Source organism: Dreissena polymorpha, chromosome 1 (assembly GCF_020536995.1).
Source record: "Dreissena polymorpha isolate Duluth1 chromosome 1, UMN_Dpol_1.0, whole genome shotgun sequence".
Lineage (NCBI taxonomy): Eukaryota > Metazoa > Mollusca > Bivalvia > Myida > Dreissenidae > Dreissena > Dreissena polymorpha.
The window spans coordinates 87,490,029-87,509,398 of record NC_068355.1 but is presented as its reverse complement, the minus strand read 5'-3'; the positions used below and the strand labels follow the sequence as shown (position 1 = coordinate 87,509,398).

At 37.7% G+C, this 19,370-nt stretch overlaps 1 protein-coding gene across 1 annotated transcript in view; it reads right to left on the bottom strand.

The window, feature by feature from the left end:
- The window catches only part of LOC127839191 (uncharacterized), a 58,035-nt gene that overhangs the window by 30,236 nt on the left and 8,429 nt on the right, over nt 1–19,370 (bottom strand). Inside the window, exons 5-12 of the mRNA XM_052367461.1 lie at nt 19,049–19,178; nt 18,225–18,324; nt 17,114–17,222; nt 15,324–15,416; nt 13,924–14,069; nt 11,288–11,356; nt 9,576–9,660; nt 3,791–3,959 (exon numbers count right to left, since the gene is read on the bottom strand). Coding sequence (XP_052223421.1) covers nt 3,791–3,959; nt 9,576–9,660; nt 11,288–11,356; nt 13,924–14,069; nt 15,324–15,416; nt 17,114–17,222; nt 18,225–18,324; nt 19,049–19,178 — 901 coding nt within the window. The remainder of the gene's footprint in view (nt 1–3,790; nt 3,960–9,575; nt 9,661–11,287; nt 11,357–13,923; nt 14,070–15,323; nt 15,417–17,113; nt 17,223–18,224; nt 18,325–19,048; nt 19,179–19,370) is intronic.

Sequence of the window (19,370 nt, the reverse complement as noted above, 5' to 3'; positions counted from 1 at the left end):
TATTTTAAATGTATTTTCAAACTATGTTCATGCATGCATGGGTTTGATTTTTTTGGATTAAAAAAAAATCCATTCAAAAATACAGTTTTGAGATAAAATCAGTTATAAAAATGTAACTTTATGGATAGGTGTCCACTATACTTATTATTGGTAAAAGTTAATAAATGCAACATAAGAAATGCATAATATGAAGCATTTTTTTTAAATAATACAGTTTATTCCAAAAGGGGTGCCTTATTCCAAATTCACATATTAGTGTGTTCTACAATGATTTTCATTTCTTGCAATTACAAGCAATTCCCTGCATTCTGTTGGGTTGGGTACCACCTACATTATGCAAGTGTTCTTCAACAATGACACATGTGATATATAAGTGCTATGATTGGGTTATATTGCAGATTAAAAGTTGATGTTGATAATCATTTGTGTCTATTGTTAACGTTGCTGCTATCAAAGCAAAAAGAGACAACTTACACCGTCCCGCTGGTCCTAACAAATACCATACTTCAAATTAAACCCTCTACCAATTAGATACGTATTTTGACGCATTAATAGTTGCTTATAAAGTTAATTTAAGACGTTTCTTACTAAATTCAAGTTTTCAAGGCTTCATTATCAACCCTTAAATATTGATGAGCAGCAAACATCATAAAACCCAAACAGAATGCGAGTTACTCGCAGGCTGTTTAGATTTTATGCTGTTTGCACATAGCCATTTTCACTTTGCTTCCGAGTGGAAAAGGGTTAATCCACTCTTCCATATCTTGTTCTAATAAATATTCTCATTTTCCCTCCACATGCTCATCTAAGCAAGTCTTTGTACAGGATATACCATGTTATTCCTTGTAGTATAACCATTTCGCAATCAGCTACGCCTTTTGGCATGTTTGTAGTCACTTAGAAAGTCAAATAAAACTAAAGATCTTTCTTTATAGATTCAAGTTTTTTATGCTTCATTTGCAACCCTAAGATACTTATGAGCAGCAAACAGCTTAAAGCCTTAACAAACTGTGAGTTACTCGCTGGCTATTCTTTTTTTGCTGGTTGCCTATAGCCATTTTCAATTTGCTTTTGAATAGGAATGGGTTAACCAGTATGAATATACTGGATCTCACGCTAAAAAATTAAGTAGTTATTGAGCCCCTGCAAGCACGTAAAACATTTGACACTTTTCTGTGAAAATGGGGCTAAATGCATATGCATAGTGTCTAATCTGGGACTACACTTTATGCACATGCATTACCTTGTGCAGTCCACAGGCTAATCTGGGACTACACTTGTGCAGTCCACAGGCTAATCTGGGACTACACTTTATGAACATGCATTACCTTGTGCAGTCCACAGGCTTATCTGAGACTACACTTTATGCACATGCATTACCTTGTGCAGTCTGCAGGTTAATCTGGGACTACACTTTACGCAAATGCATTACTTTGTGCAGTCCACAAGCTAATCTGGGACTACACTTTATGCACATGCATTACCTTGTGCAGTCTGCAGGTTAATCTGGGACTACACTTTACGCAAATGCATTACTTTGTGCAGTCCACAGGCTAATCTGGGACTACACTTTATGCACATGCATTACCTTGTGCAGTCTGCAGGTTAATCTGGGACTACACTTTACGCAAATGCATTACTTTGTGCAGTCCACAGGCTAATCTGGGACTACACTTCATGCACATGCATTACCTTGTGCAGTCTGCAGGTTAATCTGGGACTACACTTTATGCACATGCATTACCTTGTGCAGTCCACAGGCTAATCTGGGACTACACTTCATGCACATGCAGTACCTTGTGCAGTCCACAGGCTAATCTGAAACAACACTTCACTTGCATTAGGTCCCATTTTCCCAGCTCAAAATGAAATCTGGGAGGAATGTGCATCACAATATTAATATGAACTTCAACAGCAAAACTGCAACTTATGTTTACCAAAATATTATAAACAGCTGGAAAACGGTAAAGAAGGTGTACCCAAATAAGAACTTCAACAATAAAACTGCAAAGATTTAGAATAGGGAAGATTAAAAGAATAAAGGGAAACAGTTGTAAACAAACATCACACATGTGAACAGACATACCCGCTGTTTGTTGTATGAAATTGAAATGATTATGCAATATAAACTGTGTGGATAAATGGCAGAGGCTTGACAGGGCTAGTTTACTCCTTGTATTGACTGGTTTACAAGTCATATAGACAATTATATTAACTGGCAAAATTGGGCTTAATGTGCCTGAAGTGTTGTCCCAGACTAACTTGTGCAGTAAATTTAAATTAAATGTATTTTTGGTTTAAAAAAAGTTGTGAAATGAAAATCCAGTCAATACAGAAAGTCTACTGAGAAGGCTAATCTGGGGCGACACTTAACACACATGCATTAAAACCCTTTTTTCCAGAGAGTGGCTCATTTATAGATCAATAGTGTCTTGTTCTGAGAAAACTGGGCTTAATTCATTTGCGTACAGTGTCGTCCCAGATTAGCCTGTGCAGTCCGCACAGGCTAATCAGGGACGACACTTTCCGCCTAAACTTGATTTTCGGTGAAGGGGACTTCCTTGAAACTTAAAATACCATTAAAGCGGAAAGTGTTGTCCCTGATTAGCCTGTGCGGACTGCACAGGCTAATCTGGGACAACACTTTTCGCAAATGAATTAAGCCCAGTTTTCTCAGAACAAGACTCAAATCATCAAACTGTTATATAACTTTACAAGATGTATGTTTTATACACTTGTTATAAGAGTTTTTGTATTTAAAAGCAAAATATGTTCACTTTTTTCTATTAAGTTTGTTTGTTTTATTATATTATTTGTCTATTTATAGTATGCCACTTGGTCTGTCTTCTTCAGTTAATCAATGCAATATTGCTTAGCTCTATAATATTGAAATACTGAGGTAGCAACCACCTCAAACAAACCTGCAAGTCAAAAACTAGTTTCTTTCAAATAAAGACACATTGAACTAACACAATATTTTTACAAGAACCTAATGACTTGTTCAGAGTATTTGTTAAAATAAAAATTGACCATTTTAAAGACTTGTTCACAGATTGGTAAAATGAAAATTTAATAAATAATTGTCATAAAATAAAACCTTATATTATGTTTAAAAAAAATATTCCTTTATAAGTTGATAATCTCAATTCAAAATCGGTAATATTTTAAACCGTTTGCAACAGTTTTCCTAAATATTTTGGAAAATACTTTTAACACTTAAAAAGAGTTTATAATTCACAAATGAATATTAAAGCCAGCATGGCACAGTGTGAGGAAATAAGCTTTCAGAGGGTGCGAGTTTAAAATAAGGGGAAGGCAATATTTTGTATACAACTTTTTCCTTGCTTTTGTTATAAGTAGAGACTATTCAAAACATTAAAGATTTGTTAGTTCATATATTTAAGGACATTTAAAAAAAAATACAATAATCTGTGAACAAGTCCTTTTAAAGCAAAAATGCACATCCAGCAATGTTGCATATATACAGTTTTCCCAGAACGAGGCATATGGTTGTGTACCATCTCGCCTGCTGGTCCCTCTAATTGGTACAGTGTAATAACGGTCAAGGTAATTTCACATGGGCCTCACACAGGCTTATCTGGGACAGTACTATCAACTTTTTTGGATTTTTTTTGTTCAAAAGAAGTCTCTTTTTAACAAAAATCCAGTTAAGGCATAAAGTGTTGTCTCTGATGAGCCTGTGCGGACTGCACCAGCTTATCTGAGACCACAGTTTATGCACAGAAATTAAGCCCAGATTTCCCAGAACAAGCCTTATATAGTAACGCACCGTCTGGCGTGCTGGTCCCTCTCCCTGTTGGCCGCTGCCTGGTCCCGGAGTTTTTGACCGAGCCGTTCCCGCTCCGCCTCTCGTTCCTCCCGCGCCGTGCGCCGGTCTGCCGGCTGAGTGTATGGAGGGATCATATCATTGAACCAGTGCCGCCATGCAGGGTGCATTGCTGAGGAGGAATTAAATTCAAATTTGAATATCCCATGGTGTTCTTGTTTTGTAAACACATGATAATAAACTATTTATTTTAAACTCTTGAGTCATATCTGATTTTTTCAATTTCTTGACTGGATGGAAAAACGCATAAATAAAATATGGTTAGAGAGCTTTGTATGAATGGCTGAAGACGGAATAGGGAATAAAATTCAAATTTTAATGATTTAATTAAAATAATTTTTCCAATTGAAAAACATATATATATATAAATATATATGTTAGAAAGAGTCTTAATGCATTAGGGTGAAGTGCGTCCAAAATTCTCGTCCTTACTTGATTTTGGTGACGAAATCACTTCTGTTACACTAATAATTTCATAAAAGTGGAAAGTGTTGTCCCTGATTAGCCAGAGCAGACTGCGAGGGCTATTCTGCATTGAAATTTTACTGACATGCATGCATTAACCCTGGTTTTCCCAGAGCGAGGTATTTTTTTTATTATAATATTTTTTGGTGTAGAATGTGGTTGAATTTCTTAATGGTTTGGGTGTAGAATGTGGTTGAATTTCTTTATGGTTTTGGTGTAGAAAGTGGTTGAATTTCTTAATGGTTTTGGTTTCAAATGTGGTTGAATTTCTTAATGGTTTTAGTGTAGAATGTGCTTGAATTTCTTAATGGTTTTGGTGTAGAATGTGGTTGAATTTCTTAATGGTTTTGATATAGAATGCAGTTGAATTTCTTAATATTTTTGGTGTAGAATGTGGTTTAATTTCTTAATGGTTTAGGTGTAGAATGTGGTTGAATTTCTTAATGGTTTTGGTGCAGAATGTGGTTGAATTTCTTAATGTTTTGGTGTATTGTGTTTGAAATTCCTAATTGTTTTGGTGTAGAATGTGGTTCAATTTTGTAATGGTTTTGGTATAAAATGTGGTTGAATTTCTTAATGGTTTTGGTGTAGAATGTGGTTGAATTTCTTAATGGTTTTGGTGTAGAATGTGGTTCAATTTTGTAATGGTTTTGGTGTAGAATGTGGTTGAATTTCTTAAAAGTTTTGGTGTAGAATGTGTTTGAATTTCTTAATGGTTTTGGTGTAGAATGTGGTTGAATTGCTTAACAGTTTTGGTGTAGAATGTGGTTGAATTTCTTAATGGTTTTGATATAGATTGTGGTTGAATTTCTTAATGGTTTTGATATAGAATGTGATTGAATTTCTTAATGGTTTTGGTGTAGAATGTGGTTCAATTTTGTAATGGTTTTGGTGTAGAATTATAATGGATGGCTGTAGGAAGATTGAATGTTTGATTTAATTAATGTAGAAGTTTTGATTATAAAATTGTTAAATGATTGATCTAGGGCAAATAAATATGTGTTCACACGATACAATAAATATGTTGTTTTACCAGTGTTGTCAGGCGGAAAGAATGGCTGAAGGAAGACAGAAATTCAAAGTACATAAATTCTCTGTCTCAACCTTCAGAATAACCTTAGCTGCCAATTACACAAACGGTTAATAAGACAGTGGCAATGTTGATGACAGGTTTTCCTGCTTATACTTGGTCTGAGATGGAAAACTTTCACTGACAGAGGACATTTTCTAATTTGACAACTGTACAGCCGTCTTGGAAGTTAAGATGGTCATTGCCAATAATTTCCAGTATGGTATGATGCTAGGATATAAGTTGTTGGACATAATTTGCAGGATACAAGAATGGTATGATGCTTGATTTATAAATTGTGATTATTATTTAAAACAATTTCTGTTCGATCTATTTTATTTTCCTGGAAAAGTGTCGAAAGCATCCCATATCACATCATTTAAAAGCAATAAATGCATATTTTAATACTTTAATACATTTTACCATCAAATACTTTCACATTACAATATGAAAATTAACATTCTTTTGCTGTGATTGGTTGGCTGTTTGACACATAGACCAGCTGACCTAATGATGAGTCAAGTACTGACCTTGTGTGAGGTCAAGTACAGGACTAGCCTTATGTGGTGTAAAGTACAGGACTGACCTTGTGTGGGGTCCAGTAGAGCATTTACTGTGTATGAGGTCAAGTACAGGACTGACCTTGTGTGGGGTCAAGTACAGGACTGGCCTTATGTGGAGTTAAGTACAGAATGATTGACTGACATTGTGTGGGGTTAAGTACAGACTGATTGACTGACCTTGTGTGGGGTTAAGTACAGACTGATTGACTGACAGTGAGTGGGGTCGACTACAGTCTGCTTGACTGACCTTGTGTACCGTTGAGTACAGACTGATTGACTGAACTTGTGAGGGGTCGAGTACAGACTGATTGACTGACCTTGTGTGGGTTTGAGTACAGATTGATTGAATGACCTTGTGTGGGGTCGAGTAAAGTCTAATTGACTGACCTTGTGTGGGGTTGATGACAGACTGATTGACTGAATTTGTGTTGGGTTAAGTACAGACTGATGGACTGACCTTATGTGGTGTCGAGAACATACTGTTAGGGGTTGAGTACAGACTGATTGACTGACCTTGTGTGGGGTCGAGTAAAGAGTGATTGACTGACCTTGTGTGGGGTTGAGTACAGACTGATTGACTGACCTTGTGTGGGGTTCAGTAAAGACTGATTGACTGACCTTGTGTGGGGTTGATGACAGACTGTTTGACTGAATTTGTGTTGGGTGAAGTACAGACTGATGGACTGACCTTGTGTGGTGTCGAGAACAGACTGATTGACTGACCTTGTGTGGGTTTGAGTACAGACTGATTGACTGACCTTGTGTGGGTTTAAATACAGACTGATTGACTGACCTTGCGTGGGGTTGAGTACAGACTGATTGACTGACCTTGTGTGGGGTTGAGTACAGACTGAATGACTAAAATTGTGTGGTGTAGAGTACAGACTGATTGACTGACCTTGTGGGGGGTCAAGTACAGACTGATTATCTAACCTTGTGCAAGGTCCAGTACAGACTGACTGACTGACCTTGTGTGGGGTCAAGTACAGACTGATTATCAACCCTGTGTGGGGTCAAGTACAGACTGATTGACTGACCTTGTATGGAGTCAAGTCCAGACTGATTGACTGACCTTCTGTGGGGTCTAGTACAGACTGATTATCTAACCTTAGGTAGGAGTACAGACTGATTTACTGACCTTGTGTGGGGTGAAGTACAGACTGATGGACTGACCTTGTGTGGGTTCGAGTACATTCTGATTTACTGAACTTGTGTGGGGTAAAGTACAGACTGATTGACTGACCTTGTGTGGGGTCAAATACAGACTGATTGACTGACCTTGTGTGGGGTCAAGTACTGACAGATTGACTGACCTTGTGTGGGGTCAAGTACAGACTGATTGACTGACCTTGTGTGGGGTCTAGTACAGTCTGATTGACTGACCTTGTGTGGGTTTCAGTACAGACTGATTGACTGACCTTGTTGGGGTCGAGTACAGACTGATTGACTGACCTTGTGTGAAGTCCAGTACAGACTTATTGACTGAATTTGTGTTGGGTCGAGTACTGACTGATTGACTGAATTTGTGTGGGGTCGAGTACAGACTGATTGACTGACCTTGTGTGGGGTCGAGTACAGACTGATTGACTGACATTGTGTTGGGTCGAGTACAGACTGAATGACTAAAATTGTGTGGTGTAGAGAACAGACTGATTGACTAACCTTGTGTGGGGTCAAGTACAGACTGATTGACTGACCTAGTGTGGGGTCGAATACAGACTGATTGACTTACCTTGTGTGGGGTCAAGTACAGACTGATTATCTAATCTTATGTGGGGTCAAGTACAGACTGATTGACTGACCTTGTGTGGGGTCTAGTACAGACTGATTGACTGACCTTGTGTGGGTTTGAGTACAGACTGATTGACTGAACTTGTGTGGGGTCAAGTTCAGACTGATTGACTGACGTTGTGTGGGGTTGAGTAAAGACTGATTGACTGACCATGTGTGAAGTCGTGTACAGACTGATTGACTGAATTTGTGTGGGGGCGAGTACTGACTGATTGACTGACCTTGTGTTGGGTAGAGTACAGACTGCTTGACTGACCTTGTGTGTGGTAAAGTACAGACTGATTATTATCCCTGCCAATTATTTTTTAAAGAGGGGATATAGTAATTGGTCCTGTCCGTCTGTGCATCTGTGCGTCTGTCTTTCCCTCCGAAACTTTGTCCAGAGCATAACTCCAAATCTATTCAACAGATTTACTTTAAACTTAGAGTATAAACAGATGGCAACTTGGAGAAGTGCAGTGACCAAGAACCATAACTATCTTCCTTAGTTTTTGAATTATCTCCCTTTATATAATTTCAAAGTAAATTTTTGTCTGGAGCATAACTCTAAATCCAATGAAGGGATTTACTTGAAACTTAAAATATAAACAGATGGCAAGTAGGAGAAGTGCAGTGACAAAGAACCATAACTCTATCTACCTTAGTTTTTGTATTATCTGCCTTTATTTAATTTCAAAGAAAATATTTGTCTGGAGCATAACTCTAAATTTACTGAAGGGATTTACTTGAAACTTCATATATAAACAGATGGCAAGTAGGAGAAGTGAAGTTACCGAGAACCATAGCTCTACATACCTTAGTTTTTTAATTATCTCCCTTTATTTATTCATTTTTTTATTTTATTTATATTTTATTTTATTAATGATTTTAAATTATATTTAATTTAATTTCATAGTACATATTTTAGGTTTTCAATTTTTAATATTTCACTTTATCTTATTTAACAATAATGTTTTAATTTGAACACTGAAGTATTCACTGTTGAATGAATAGATGAGTTTAAGGAAAAATACAGTGACCAAGAACAGTAATTGTTTATAGTCTTCTTTTTTAATTACCTCCCTTTCTTTCATTTCCATATATTTTATTCTCTACAGCATAACTCCAACAAGATATAACTAATTTATCATTGAAATATAAATAGATGATACAGGTGCCATGTTTTACTATTATTTTTCTACTCTCTAAAACAAACGTTGTCATACAAGCAAACACATTTCAGCGGGGATTCGGCACTACTGTGACAAGCTCTTGTCTAACCTTGTGCGGTGTAGAGTACAGACTGATTGACTGACCTTGTGTGGGATCGAGTACAGACTGATTGACTGACCTTGTGTGGGATCGAGTACAGGCATGACAGACTTGGTGTGGGGTCAAGTACAGTACTAACCTTGTGTGGGGTCAAGTACAGACTGATTATCTAACCTTGTGTGGGGTAGAGTACAGACTGAATGACTTAAATGTGTGGTGTAGAGTACAGACTGATTGACTGACCTTGTGTGGGGTCAAGTACAGGCTGATTGACCGACCTTGTGTGGGGTCAAGTACAGACTGATTGACTGACCTTGTGTGGGGTCGAGTACTGCTTGATTGACCTTGTGTGGGGTCAAGTACAAGCTGATTGACTGACCTTGTGTGGGGTCAAGTACAGGCTGATTGACTGACCTTGTGTGAGGTCGAGTACAGACTGATTGACTGACCTTGTGTGGGGTAGTGTACAGGCTGATTGACTGACCTTGTGTGGGGTCAAGTACAGACTTATTGACTGAACTTGTGTGGTGTAGAGTACAGACTGATTGACTGACCTTGTGTGGGGTCAAGTACAGGCTGATTATCTAACCTTGTGTGGGGTCAAGTACAGGCATGGCAGACTTGGTGTCCTTCTGTAGCATGGTCCACAGGTCCTGGTAGTGGTGCTTCTTCACCTGCACAGTGTTTCATATTTGATCATTGTTCTTTGAAATCTGGGCTTAATTCATATGCATACATTGTCATCCCAGAGGCTTATCAAGGATGTCACTTTCTGCCTAAACTGGATTTTCACCAAAAAGAGTCCTTCTTTTAACAAAAATTTCAACTAAAGCGGAAAAATATTGTCCCTGATAAGGCTGTGCTGACTGCACAGGCTTAGGGACAACACTTTACGCACATGCATTAAGCCGAGATTTCCCAGAACGAGGCTTATATATTTTTGATGAACTTTTGTTAATGGACTTGAGAAGGACAAATATGAGGGAAATATTTTCCCCTTATAAATTGTTACACAATAGATAAAATAATGCAACTTCCTAATAAATCATGGGAATGACAATTTGTTTTAAAAGTTGCGAACATAGTTGTAATAATCCAAACTAACTGTTCAAAAAGTTACGCAGTTCAGAGTATACTGGTGTTTATCTTTATAATTAAATTCAGGGCTTTTTCTCTCTCTTTGGAACCCGCCGAAAAACGACCCTTTAAACTTTTAAATACATAAGTTAACCTGATCCAGCATAGAAAATATAACATATTGCATAATTAAATTATCTGTTGCCTTCAATTTGTTTTAAAAACAGAAAAAACATGTTAAATTGATTATTTAAGGCTTTACTTATTTTCCCCAAAATCTTACGTTTCGCGTGATTTTTTTTCCCAAAATCCGGCATTTTGCTCGATTTTTTTCCCCTCAAAAAAGGCCAGGCCCTTTCCCCAAAATCAGATAAAAAAACCCTGAAATTGAATGTTCAAGGAATTACCTCATACTGGAACTGGGTTATGGTCAGTTTGGGTCCCTTACCTCATAGCGGAACTGGGCAATGGTCAGTTTGGTTCACTTACCTCAAACTGGAACTGGGCAATTGTCAGTTTGGGTCCCTTACCTCATACTGGATTTGGGCAATGGTCAGTTTGGGTCCCTTACCTCATACTGGAAATGGGCAATTGTCAGTTTGGTTCCCTTACCTCATACTGGAAATGGGCAATTGTCAGTTTGGTTCCCTTACCTCATAATGAACTGGCCGATTGTCAGTTTGGTTCCCTTACCTCATACTGGAACTGGGCAATGGTCAGTTTGGTTCCCTTACCTCATACTGGAACTGGGCAATTGTCAGTTTGGGTCCCTTACCTCATAATGGAACTGGGCAATTGTCAGTTTGGGTCCCTTACCTCATACTGGAACTGGGCTATGGTCAGTTTGGTCCCTTACCTCATACTGGAACTGGGCTATGGTCAGTTTGGTTCCCTTACCTCATACTGGAACTGGGCTATGGTCAGTTTGGGTCCCTTACCTCATATTGGAACTGGGTAATGGTCAGTTTGGGTCCCTTATCTCATATTGGAACTGGGCTATGGTCAGCTTGGTTCCCTTACCTCATCTTGAACTCGGCAATGGTCAGTTTGAGTCCCTTACCTCATACTGGACCTGGGCAATTGTCAGTTTGGGTCCCTTACCTCATACTTGAACTGGGCAATTGTCAGTTTGGGTCCCTTACCTCATACTTGAACTGGGCAATTGTCAGTTTGGGTCCCTTACCTCATACTGGAACTGGGCAATGGTCAGTTTGGGTCCCTTACCTCATACTGGAACTGGGCAATGGTCAGTTTGGGTCCCTCATTCTTCAACATGCTCTCCAGCTGTACACTCTGTAATGGACCCATAGCAATGTCTATGTTTAACAAAAGCAAACAGAAAAATGTAAATTATATGCAATCTGTTCAAGCTTATCAGAGATGACATAATCCGCACAAACTGGATTTTTGTTTAGAAGAGACTTCCTTTTAAATAAAAATCCATAAAAGCCAAATGTGTTGTCCCTGATTAGCCTGCGCAGACTGCACAAGCTAATCTGGGACGATACTTTACACACATGCAATAAGCCTGTTTTCCTAGAGCCGGGCCCTAATTAATTTGCAGTATTATCCAAGGATTGCTCCTACAGCATTTGATTGCTTCATTGACGCTATGGGTTTGGCACATAGTACATCTTTATGGAGTGCATCGGGATTGACACTAATGTTAAGGATTGATTTCTTTATCTTGACCTTTGACCTTGAATGTTATCCTTGTTCTTGGGACCTAGAGACCTTGCTATGAAAGGAACATGCCTCCTCACAATGCTGGTCACTCTGTAATATAATTTTTAAATCACTCAATGCTGGTCCAAGGTCAGCTGCGAACATATTTTTGTTTAATTTCATGTTTTACACTTGACCTTTGAACTTCGCCAATGACCTTAAGACACAGAAACTTGATCATTGTGCATGACACTCCCATGAACCTCCCAGCCATCTGGGTCAATCACAAAAAAGGTCCATTGTTTTAAACAGGGGTGCAAAAAGCATGTGAGAATCCATGTGTGTGATTCTTTTATGAATTTAAATTAATCTTGGCTGAGACATCATTGGAATAAATGTGCTGATAAAGCATTAAAAAGATGGGCTACACAAGATGGCTTCTAGTATGCCATTTTGACTTTTATCCAATGAAAGGCCAGTAGTAGTTTCCTGAATGAAGCTTTACGTTTTAAAAATCAGCTGCTGCTCTACAAATGTTTCTTAAGACACAAAATAAAATCTGTCCAACATTCAGATAGCCATGGACTGATAACACCTGACCCACTTTATAATTTGGCTGAGAAATGATTGGGACAAATGGTCTTGCCAAGATTTATCAAGATTCGACACTGGCCTCTAGAGTGTTTACATGGTAAATGATGACAAATGTCGTCAGATGAGAAACAAATGGGAATTGCAACAGCGCACAATAAAAGATATTGCAGTGTGCTAAAAATGGAATAATGTTGTAAACCTCAAATAAGGCAATAAAAATGCTGTGGGAATAAAAATTCTTACTGGTGTGAACAGATATCTCCTGTTCCTTCCTTTTGTTATCATACTATTGAACAAGCAAATATGTTGAATTGATATCCCCTGCCAATATACTTCATACTTATATATATACACCTACCAAGTTACAATGAAATCCGTCAAAGCACTTCCAAGATATGGCTCCGGACACACAAAAAAGCATTTTTTCAAGATACAAAGGGCCATAACTCCGTTATTATCCAATGGCGTAAAATGCCATTTGGCGTGCATCATCCTCTTACCCATATATATACTCCTATCAAGTTTCAATGAAAACCGTCAAAGCACTTGCAAGATATGGCTCTGGACACACAAAAAAAGCATTTTTTCAAGATACAAAGGGCCATAACTCCGTTATTATCCAATGACATACAATGCCATTTGGCGTAAATCATCCTCTTATCCATATATATACTCATACCAAGTTTCAATGAAATCCGGCAAAGCACTTCCAAGATATGGCTCCAACACAAAAAAGCATTTTTTTCAAGATACAAAGGGCCATAACTCCGTTATTAACATATGGTGTACAATGCCATTTGTCATGCATCATCTTCTTATCCATATATATACTCATAGTCATACCAAGTTTCAATGAAATCCGCCAAAGCACTTCCAAGATATGGCTCCGGAAACAAAAGTGCCGGACGGACTGAAAGACGGAAGGAGGGAAAGACGGACAGATGGACAGACAATATGCCAAAACAATATCCCTCCGCCTATGGTGGGGGATAACAACCATGCATGACCATTATGAATCCTTTAAACAGTGTATTACCTCATCCAATTGAAAACTGTGTCCATCTTGTAAACCAGATAATTTCACTGAACAAAGCCATTCTATTATTGATGGCTTAAGCCAACTTCACATAATACACTGTTTTTACATTTAAAGGAAGGGACATTTTGAAAAAAGATTGCATAAATGGAAGGTAACTCTTTTCTCTTCTATATGCATTCTGAAGCATTTGTAGGTCCTTTAAAATCAAATTCAATTTAAGATATTTCTTACTAGATTCTAGTTTTAAAGCCTTCATTTCTAAAACTAAGATACTGATGAGCAGCATACAGCATCAAACCTGAACAGACAGCGACTTATTCAGGGACAATACTTTCTGCATTGGACTGGATTTTTTGTTAAGAAAAACTTCTTTAAAACAAGAATATCATACAAGCCGGAATATGTTATCCTAATTAGCCTGTGCAGACTTCACAGTCTAATCTGGGACCACATGCATGTAGTGCTATTTTTACAGAGCTTTGCTGCATTGATAGGAAGTGATACTTTGAAGATCATGGAAATAGCAGTTCTCTAAGGGCAAGGTCAAGGGTTAAGGTTGTACCGTTGTGCATTCCTTGAACTTGTCCTTGAGGAGCCCTAGAATAATTGCCGTGACGATGGCGAGCCACTCCACATTGAAGCCCGGGGTGTCCAGCCCTATCATGTACTGGTCCCACACGTACAGCAGTGTCTCCATACGCAAGTAACCTGCAAATGAAGGGGCATTAATATAGTGTTTGCATTCCTGCAAATGAAGGGGTATAAATATATTGTTTGTATACCTGCAAATGAAGAAGCATGAATATAGTGTATGCCTGCAAATGAAATGGCATACATAAGTGTTTGTATGCCTGCAAATGAAGGGGCATAAATATAGTGTTTGTATGCCTGAAAATGTAGGGGCATAAATAAAGTGTTTGTATGCCTGCAAATGTAGGGGCATAAATAAGTGTTTGTTTGCCTGCAAATGTAGGGGCATAAATAAGTGTTTGTATGCCTGCAGATGTAGGGGTATAAATATAGTGTTTGTATGCCTGCAAATGTAGTGGCATAAATATAGTGTTAGTATGCCTGCAAATGTAGGGGCATAAATAAGTATTTGTATGCCTGCAGATGTAGGGGCATAAATATAATGTTTGTATGCATGCAAATGTAGGGGAATAAATATAGTGTTTGCATGCCTGCAAATGTAGGGGCATTAATATAGTGTTCGTATGCCTGCAAATGTAGGGGCATAAATAAGTGTTTGTATGCCTGCAAATATAGGTGTATGAATATAGTTCCCAGTCCTATAATGTTCTGGTTCCCAAATATAGAGCAGCGCATTAATATAGTGTATATAAAATGTTAAGTAGGGTGACATATAAAGAGCACTTATATTGCCTTGCTGTATTAGCTAGCTTTTATAGCAGCGCTGTAGAGTACCTGCCTTAGAACCAGGAGGGCCCGGGTTCAATGCCCATTGTGGTCAGATATTTTTCTAGCTGGATACATTTCTACTTGCCAGTAGGTCCCAGGTTAAATCCCTACTCTAGGAACATTCTTAACATCTCCTTATTCCCCAAGTAGTGTTTCTACCCAGAATACGAGCTTAAGAGTGTTTCATTTAAGATTTGGTCTTAAATGCAATTGAGCTAGAATGAATATTACTGAAACTTAATGGAAGGGCAGAAAGTTTCATATCTTAAACACACTACATCTATATTTAACAGATTCTCAAGGAAAGGTTTAATTTCTTTAAGAAATTACATATTGGCCTCACTCTGTGAAAAGGGGGTTAAATGCATGTGTCTAAAGTATCGTCCCAAATAAGCCTGTGCAGTCTGCAAAGGCTAATCAGGGAAGACACTTTACGCACATGAATAAACCCCCCTTTACACAGAGCTAGACTCGCATACATGGTAGAGAATCTTCAAGACAGAACATCTTTACCGCAAAGAATAACCAAGAGTTACCACCTACCTACAAACATGGCCCTTATTAGGGGTCGTATTAAGATGGTCAGTCCATCCTTCAACACAGCAAAGCTGCCGGCCTCTGTGGCCACAATTTTGTCTGCAATACAGTTAGAATGATCTGTTGCAGTGTGGGTGCATTATCTTACAGAATAGTAATACATGTTAAAACAAAATATAACAAGATGTATTTATGAAACACTATGTCCCCGTATATGACATTTGACCTTGAAGGATGACCTTGACCCTTCACCACTCAAAATGTGCAGCTCCATGAGATACACATGCATGTCAAATATAAAATTGCTAGCTTCAATATTGCAGAAGTGACATTACATGAGCAATTTTGACCCATATATTTGACCTTGAAGGATGACCTTGACCTTTCACCACTCAAAATGTGCAGCTCCATGAGATACACATGCAAGCCAAATATCAAGTTGCTATCTTCAATATTGCAAAAGTACTCATAAAATGAGCGATTTCGGCCACATATATTTGACCTCTGACCTTGAAGGATGACCTTGACCTTGACCTTTCACCACTCAAAATGTGCAGCTCCATGAGATACACATGCATGCCAAATATCAAGTTGCTTTCTTGAATATTGAAATATTGCGAAAGTGTACATTCAATGAGCATTTTTGACCCATATATTTGACCTTTGACCTTGAAGGATGACTTTGACCTTGACCTTTCACCACTCAAAATGTGCAGCTCCATGAGATACATATGCATGCCAAATATCAAGTTGCTATCTTCAATATTGCAAAAGTTATTGCAAATGTTAAAGTTGGCGCAAACCAACAGACCAACCAACCAACCAACAGACAGGGCAAAAACAATATTTCCCCCACTACTATAGTGGGGGACATAAAAATCTTCATTTTCAAATCATGACCTTAATTATAACTAAGTAGTAAATATCTTGATTATTTGGTTCAATCTATAAACTCATGATAAATACTTATGCAGATATTGTATCAACAAATTATTTCCTAATACCATTATAAAGCATTTTAAATATGGTATTCATCTATACTAAAAAAGCCATGATTTAAGAAACCTGGGCTCTTTGCAAGTGCGTAAAGTGTCATCCCAGTTTAGCCATTGTAGTCTGCGCAGGCTTATCATGGATGACACTTTTGGAATTTCTGGAATCTTTTATTTGTAGTGTCAGCTCTAAATAGACTGTGTGGACTACACAGGCTAATCTGGGACGACACTTGAAGCCCATGCAAAGAGCTCAGTTTTCCCAAAGAGCGGCATATTTTTAATGCGCTGGTTCGATTGTACTTTTCAATACTTAATATAATAAGATTTTATATTGCAGAAATATCTTCAAAAAATCCTCATTAATAAAACATATGAAGCAAATTAGAACCTACAACAAAAATAGAATATTCCTATGGGCTAGTAGGGCAAGACCCTTAATAATGTTTTAACTACCCGTTTTAAAACACATTTATACTATTTATCGTGTTGTAATGTCAAAATGTCATTTATATGGAAATCTTTACAAAAATGAAGAGCTTGAAAAATCTGCACAGGCTAATCAAGGACAACACTTTCTGCCTAAACTTGATTTTTGCTAAAAAGAGACCTTCAGTAAACAAAAAATATCATAAAATCGGAAAGTGTCGTCCCTGCTTAGCCTGTGCAGACTGCACAGCCTAATTTGGGATGACACTTTACACACATCCATTAAACCCCTTTTTCACATAGCACCGCCCCATGTGTATACCAAATTAGTTTTATATCTGCTTTTTACTATGTACTTGATCACATTAACAGTACCTTTGGAGGGTACATATTTCTCTGCGATAAGTTTTGGGGTCTCTGGGAAGTATTTCTGTAGGAGACGTGCCACCTTGTCCACAAAGCCCCGCATCTCTTCCTCATGGGTCTAAAATTAGGTAGGATTTCACAATGTGTGCTGTTTAGTGTTAAAGAAATTGAGCTGTTACACCAAAAAATAACAAGTTTAGTTACAACAATTAATTTAGCTGTGTTCTGGGAAAACCGAGCTTACTACATGTGGGAATTGTGGGAACAGTATTGTCCCAGATAGCAGTCTGCACAGACTAATCAAAGAAGACTTTTTCCAGTTTAATTGTCTTTTTGCTAGGAAGAAACCTATTTAATGAAAGCTCTGCGGTCAGAGACAGATGCCCCCCCCACCATTGACACAGGATTTTTTGCAACAAAACTGACCATACAAGTTACCTTGATGCTTTAAGTAGTGACCCCAATTTCAATAGGGGTCATCTACTGCCCAAGGACAACGCGCATTGGAAGTATCAAGCCAATCTGTTGACGAGTAATTGATCCAAAACAATTTCACATTTAGTATGACAGTGATCTTGACCTTTAACCGAGTAACCCATATTTCAATAGGGGTCATCTTTTGGCAAAAGCTAATGCACATGGAAAGTATCAAGCCCATTGGTCAATCCCTTCACAAGTTATTGATCGGAAACGAACTGGTCTACTAACAGATCGACTGATCGACCAAATGATATCCAGCAAAACAATATATCTCTTTTCTTCGAAGGGGGGCATACAAATAAAAATTCCAAAAAAGGAAAAATTTGTTGTCCATGGTAAGCTACTGAAAACTTCACCTACATGCATTTAGCCCTGTTTTACCAGTAAAAGGCTCACAAAGTCCTATTCAACTTATCATATGAACATAAACCACCCTTTTATCATTAAGATAGGAATGTGAAGTCTGCACAGGCTTTACAGGGAAGACACTTTCAGACTTTTTTCCGTTTTAATGAAACCTCTTCTAATTGAAAATCCAGTTAAGGCAGAAAGTGTTGTCCCTGATTTGCCTGTACGTACTGCACATGCATTAAGCCCCATTTTCAAAGAACATGACTCATAACAAAATGAAGTGGTTTACCTCTGACCCCGAGTCAATGACAAATCCTGGTCTTGACTCCTGGAAAGTCAGGAACTCTTCAACAAGAAGGGCCACAGTGCGACTGGTTGGAGGATCTTTTCTGTGAGACAACAATTAAAACTCATTAAAGTAGTGACGATGTGAAAAAATGTGGATCTATTATGTGAGAGAACAATTAGAACTCATCAAAGTATTGATTTACAATGTCAAGAAAGATATGCTGTTCATCTATTTAGATAAATATTATTTTGCCTCCATCATTTATCAGGTTTTACACGATATATGTGAACCTCTCCCTGGCAAACTGATTTTTGTTAAGAAGAGACTTTTTTTTAAACAAAACAAAAATCCATACATGCACATGCATAAAGCCCAGAAATAGATTCATATGAATTAGATGATGAGTGTCTTTGTGTGTCAACAAAATGAACATTGGAGCCTGAAACAGTTTAAACTGACTAATTAGGGACCACACTTTCCATTTGTATGCATATTTTTGGTTTTAAAGAAAGTTTAGGCAAAAGTGTTATATGGATGTTATAATATTATATCTTAATGCTTTGATCCCAAATTGTACAAACAATTTTCAAGCAGGAAAAAACTAAGAGATATTACCTTGGAATATTTGGAGCTCCAACAAAGGAAAAAAAAACAATTAGATATTACATGGGAAATATTTGAAACTTCAAACAGGAAAAAACAAAGAGATATAACATCCAAAATCGTAAAAAAAGAAATATTACCAGGGAATATTTGGCGTTCAAAAAAAAAAATTACCTGCTAATATGTGAAGTTCTTAACAGGTAAAAACAAATAGATATTACCTGGGAATATTTGGAGCGGACACCATGACAAATGGAAAGACCAGCATGTGATCTACGTCTCTGAGCCGCTGCTTGGTCCTCATGGTGGCGTGAAAGTACGACAGGACCGCCTTCATGGCAAAAAACACGCCTACAAAAACAGCACATCACAATGACAGTTCTGCATGAATATATAAAAGTAATATTAAACAAATATTTTGGTTGCCATGCATAAATCATCTTTAATACATACAATAATACATAAAGCGTTAACTTTTATGTCATGTTGTCATTTAGCCAGGACAAACCACTGTATGAATATAGGACACAATACAAGCATGCC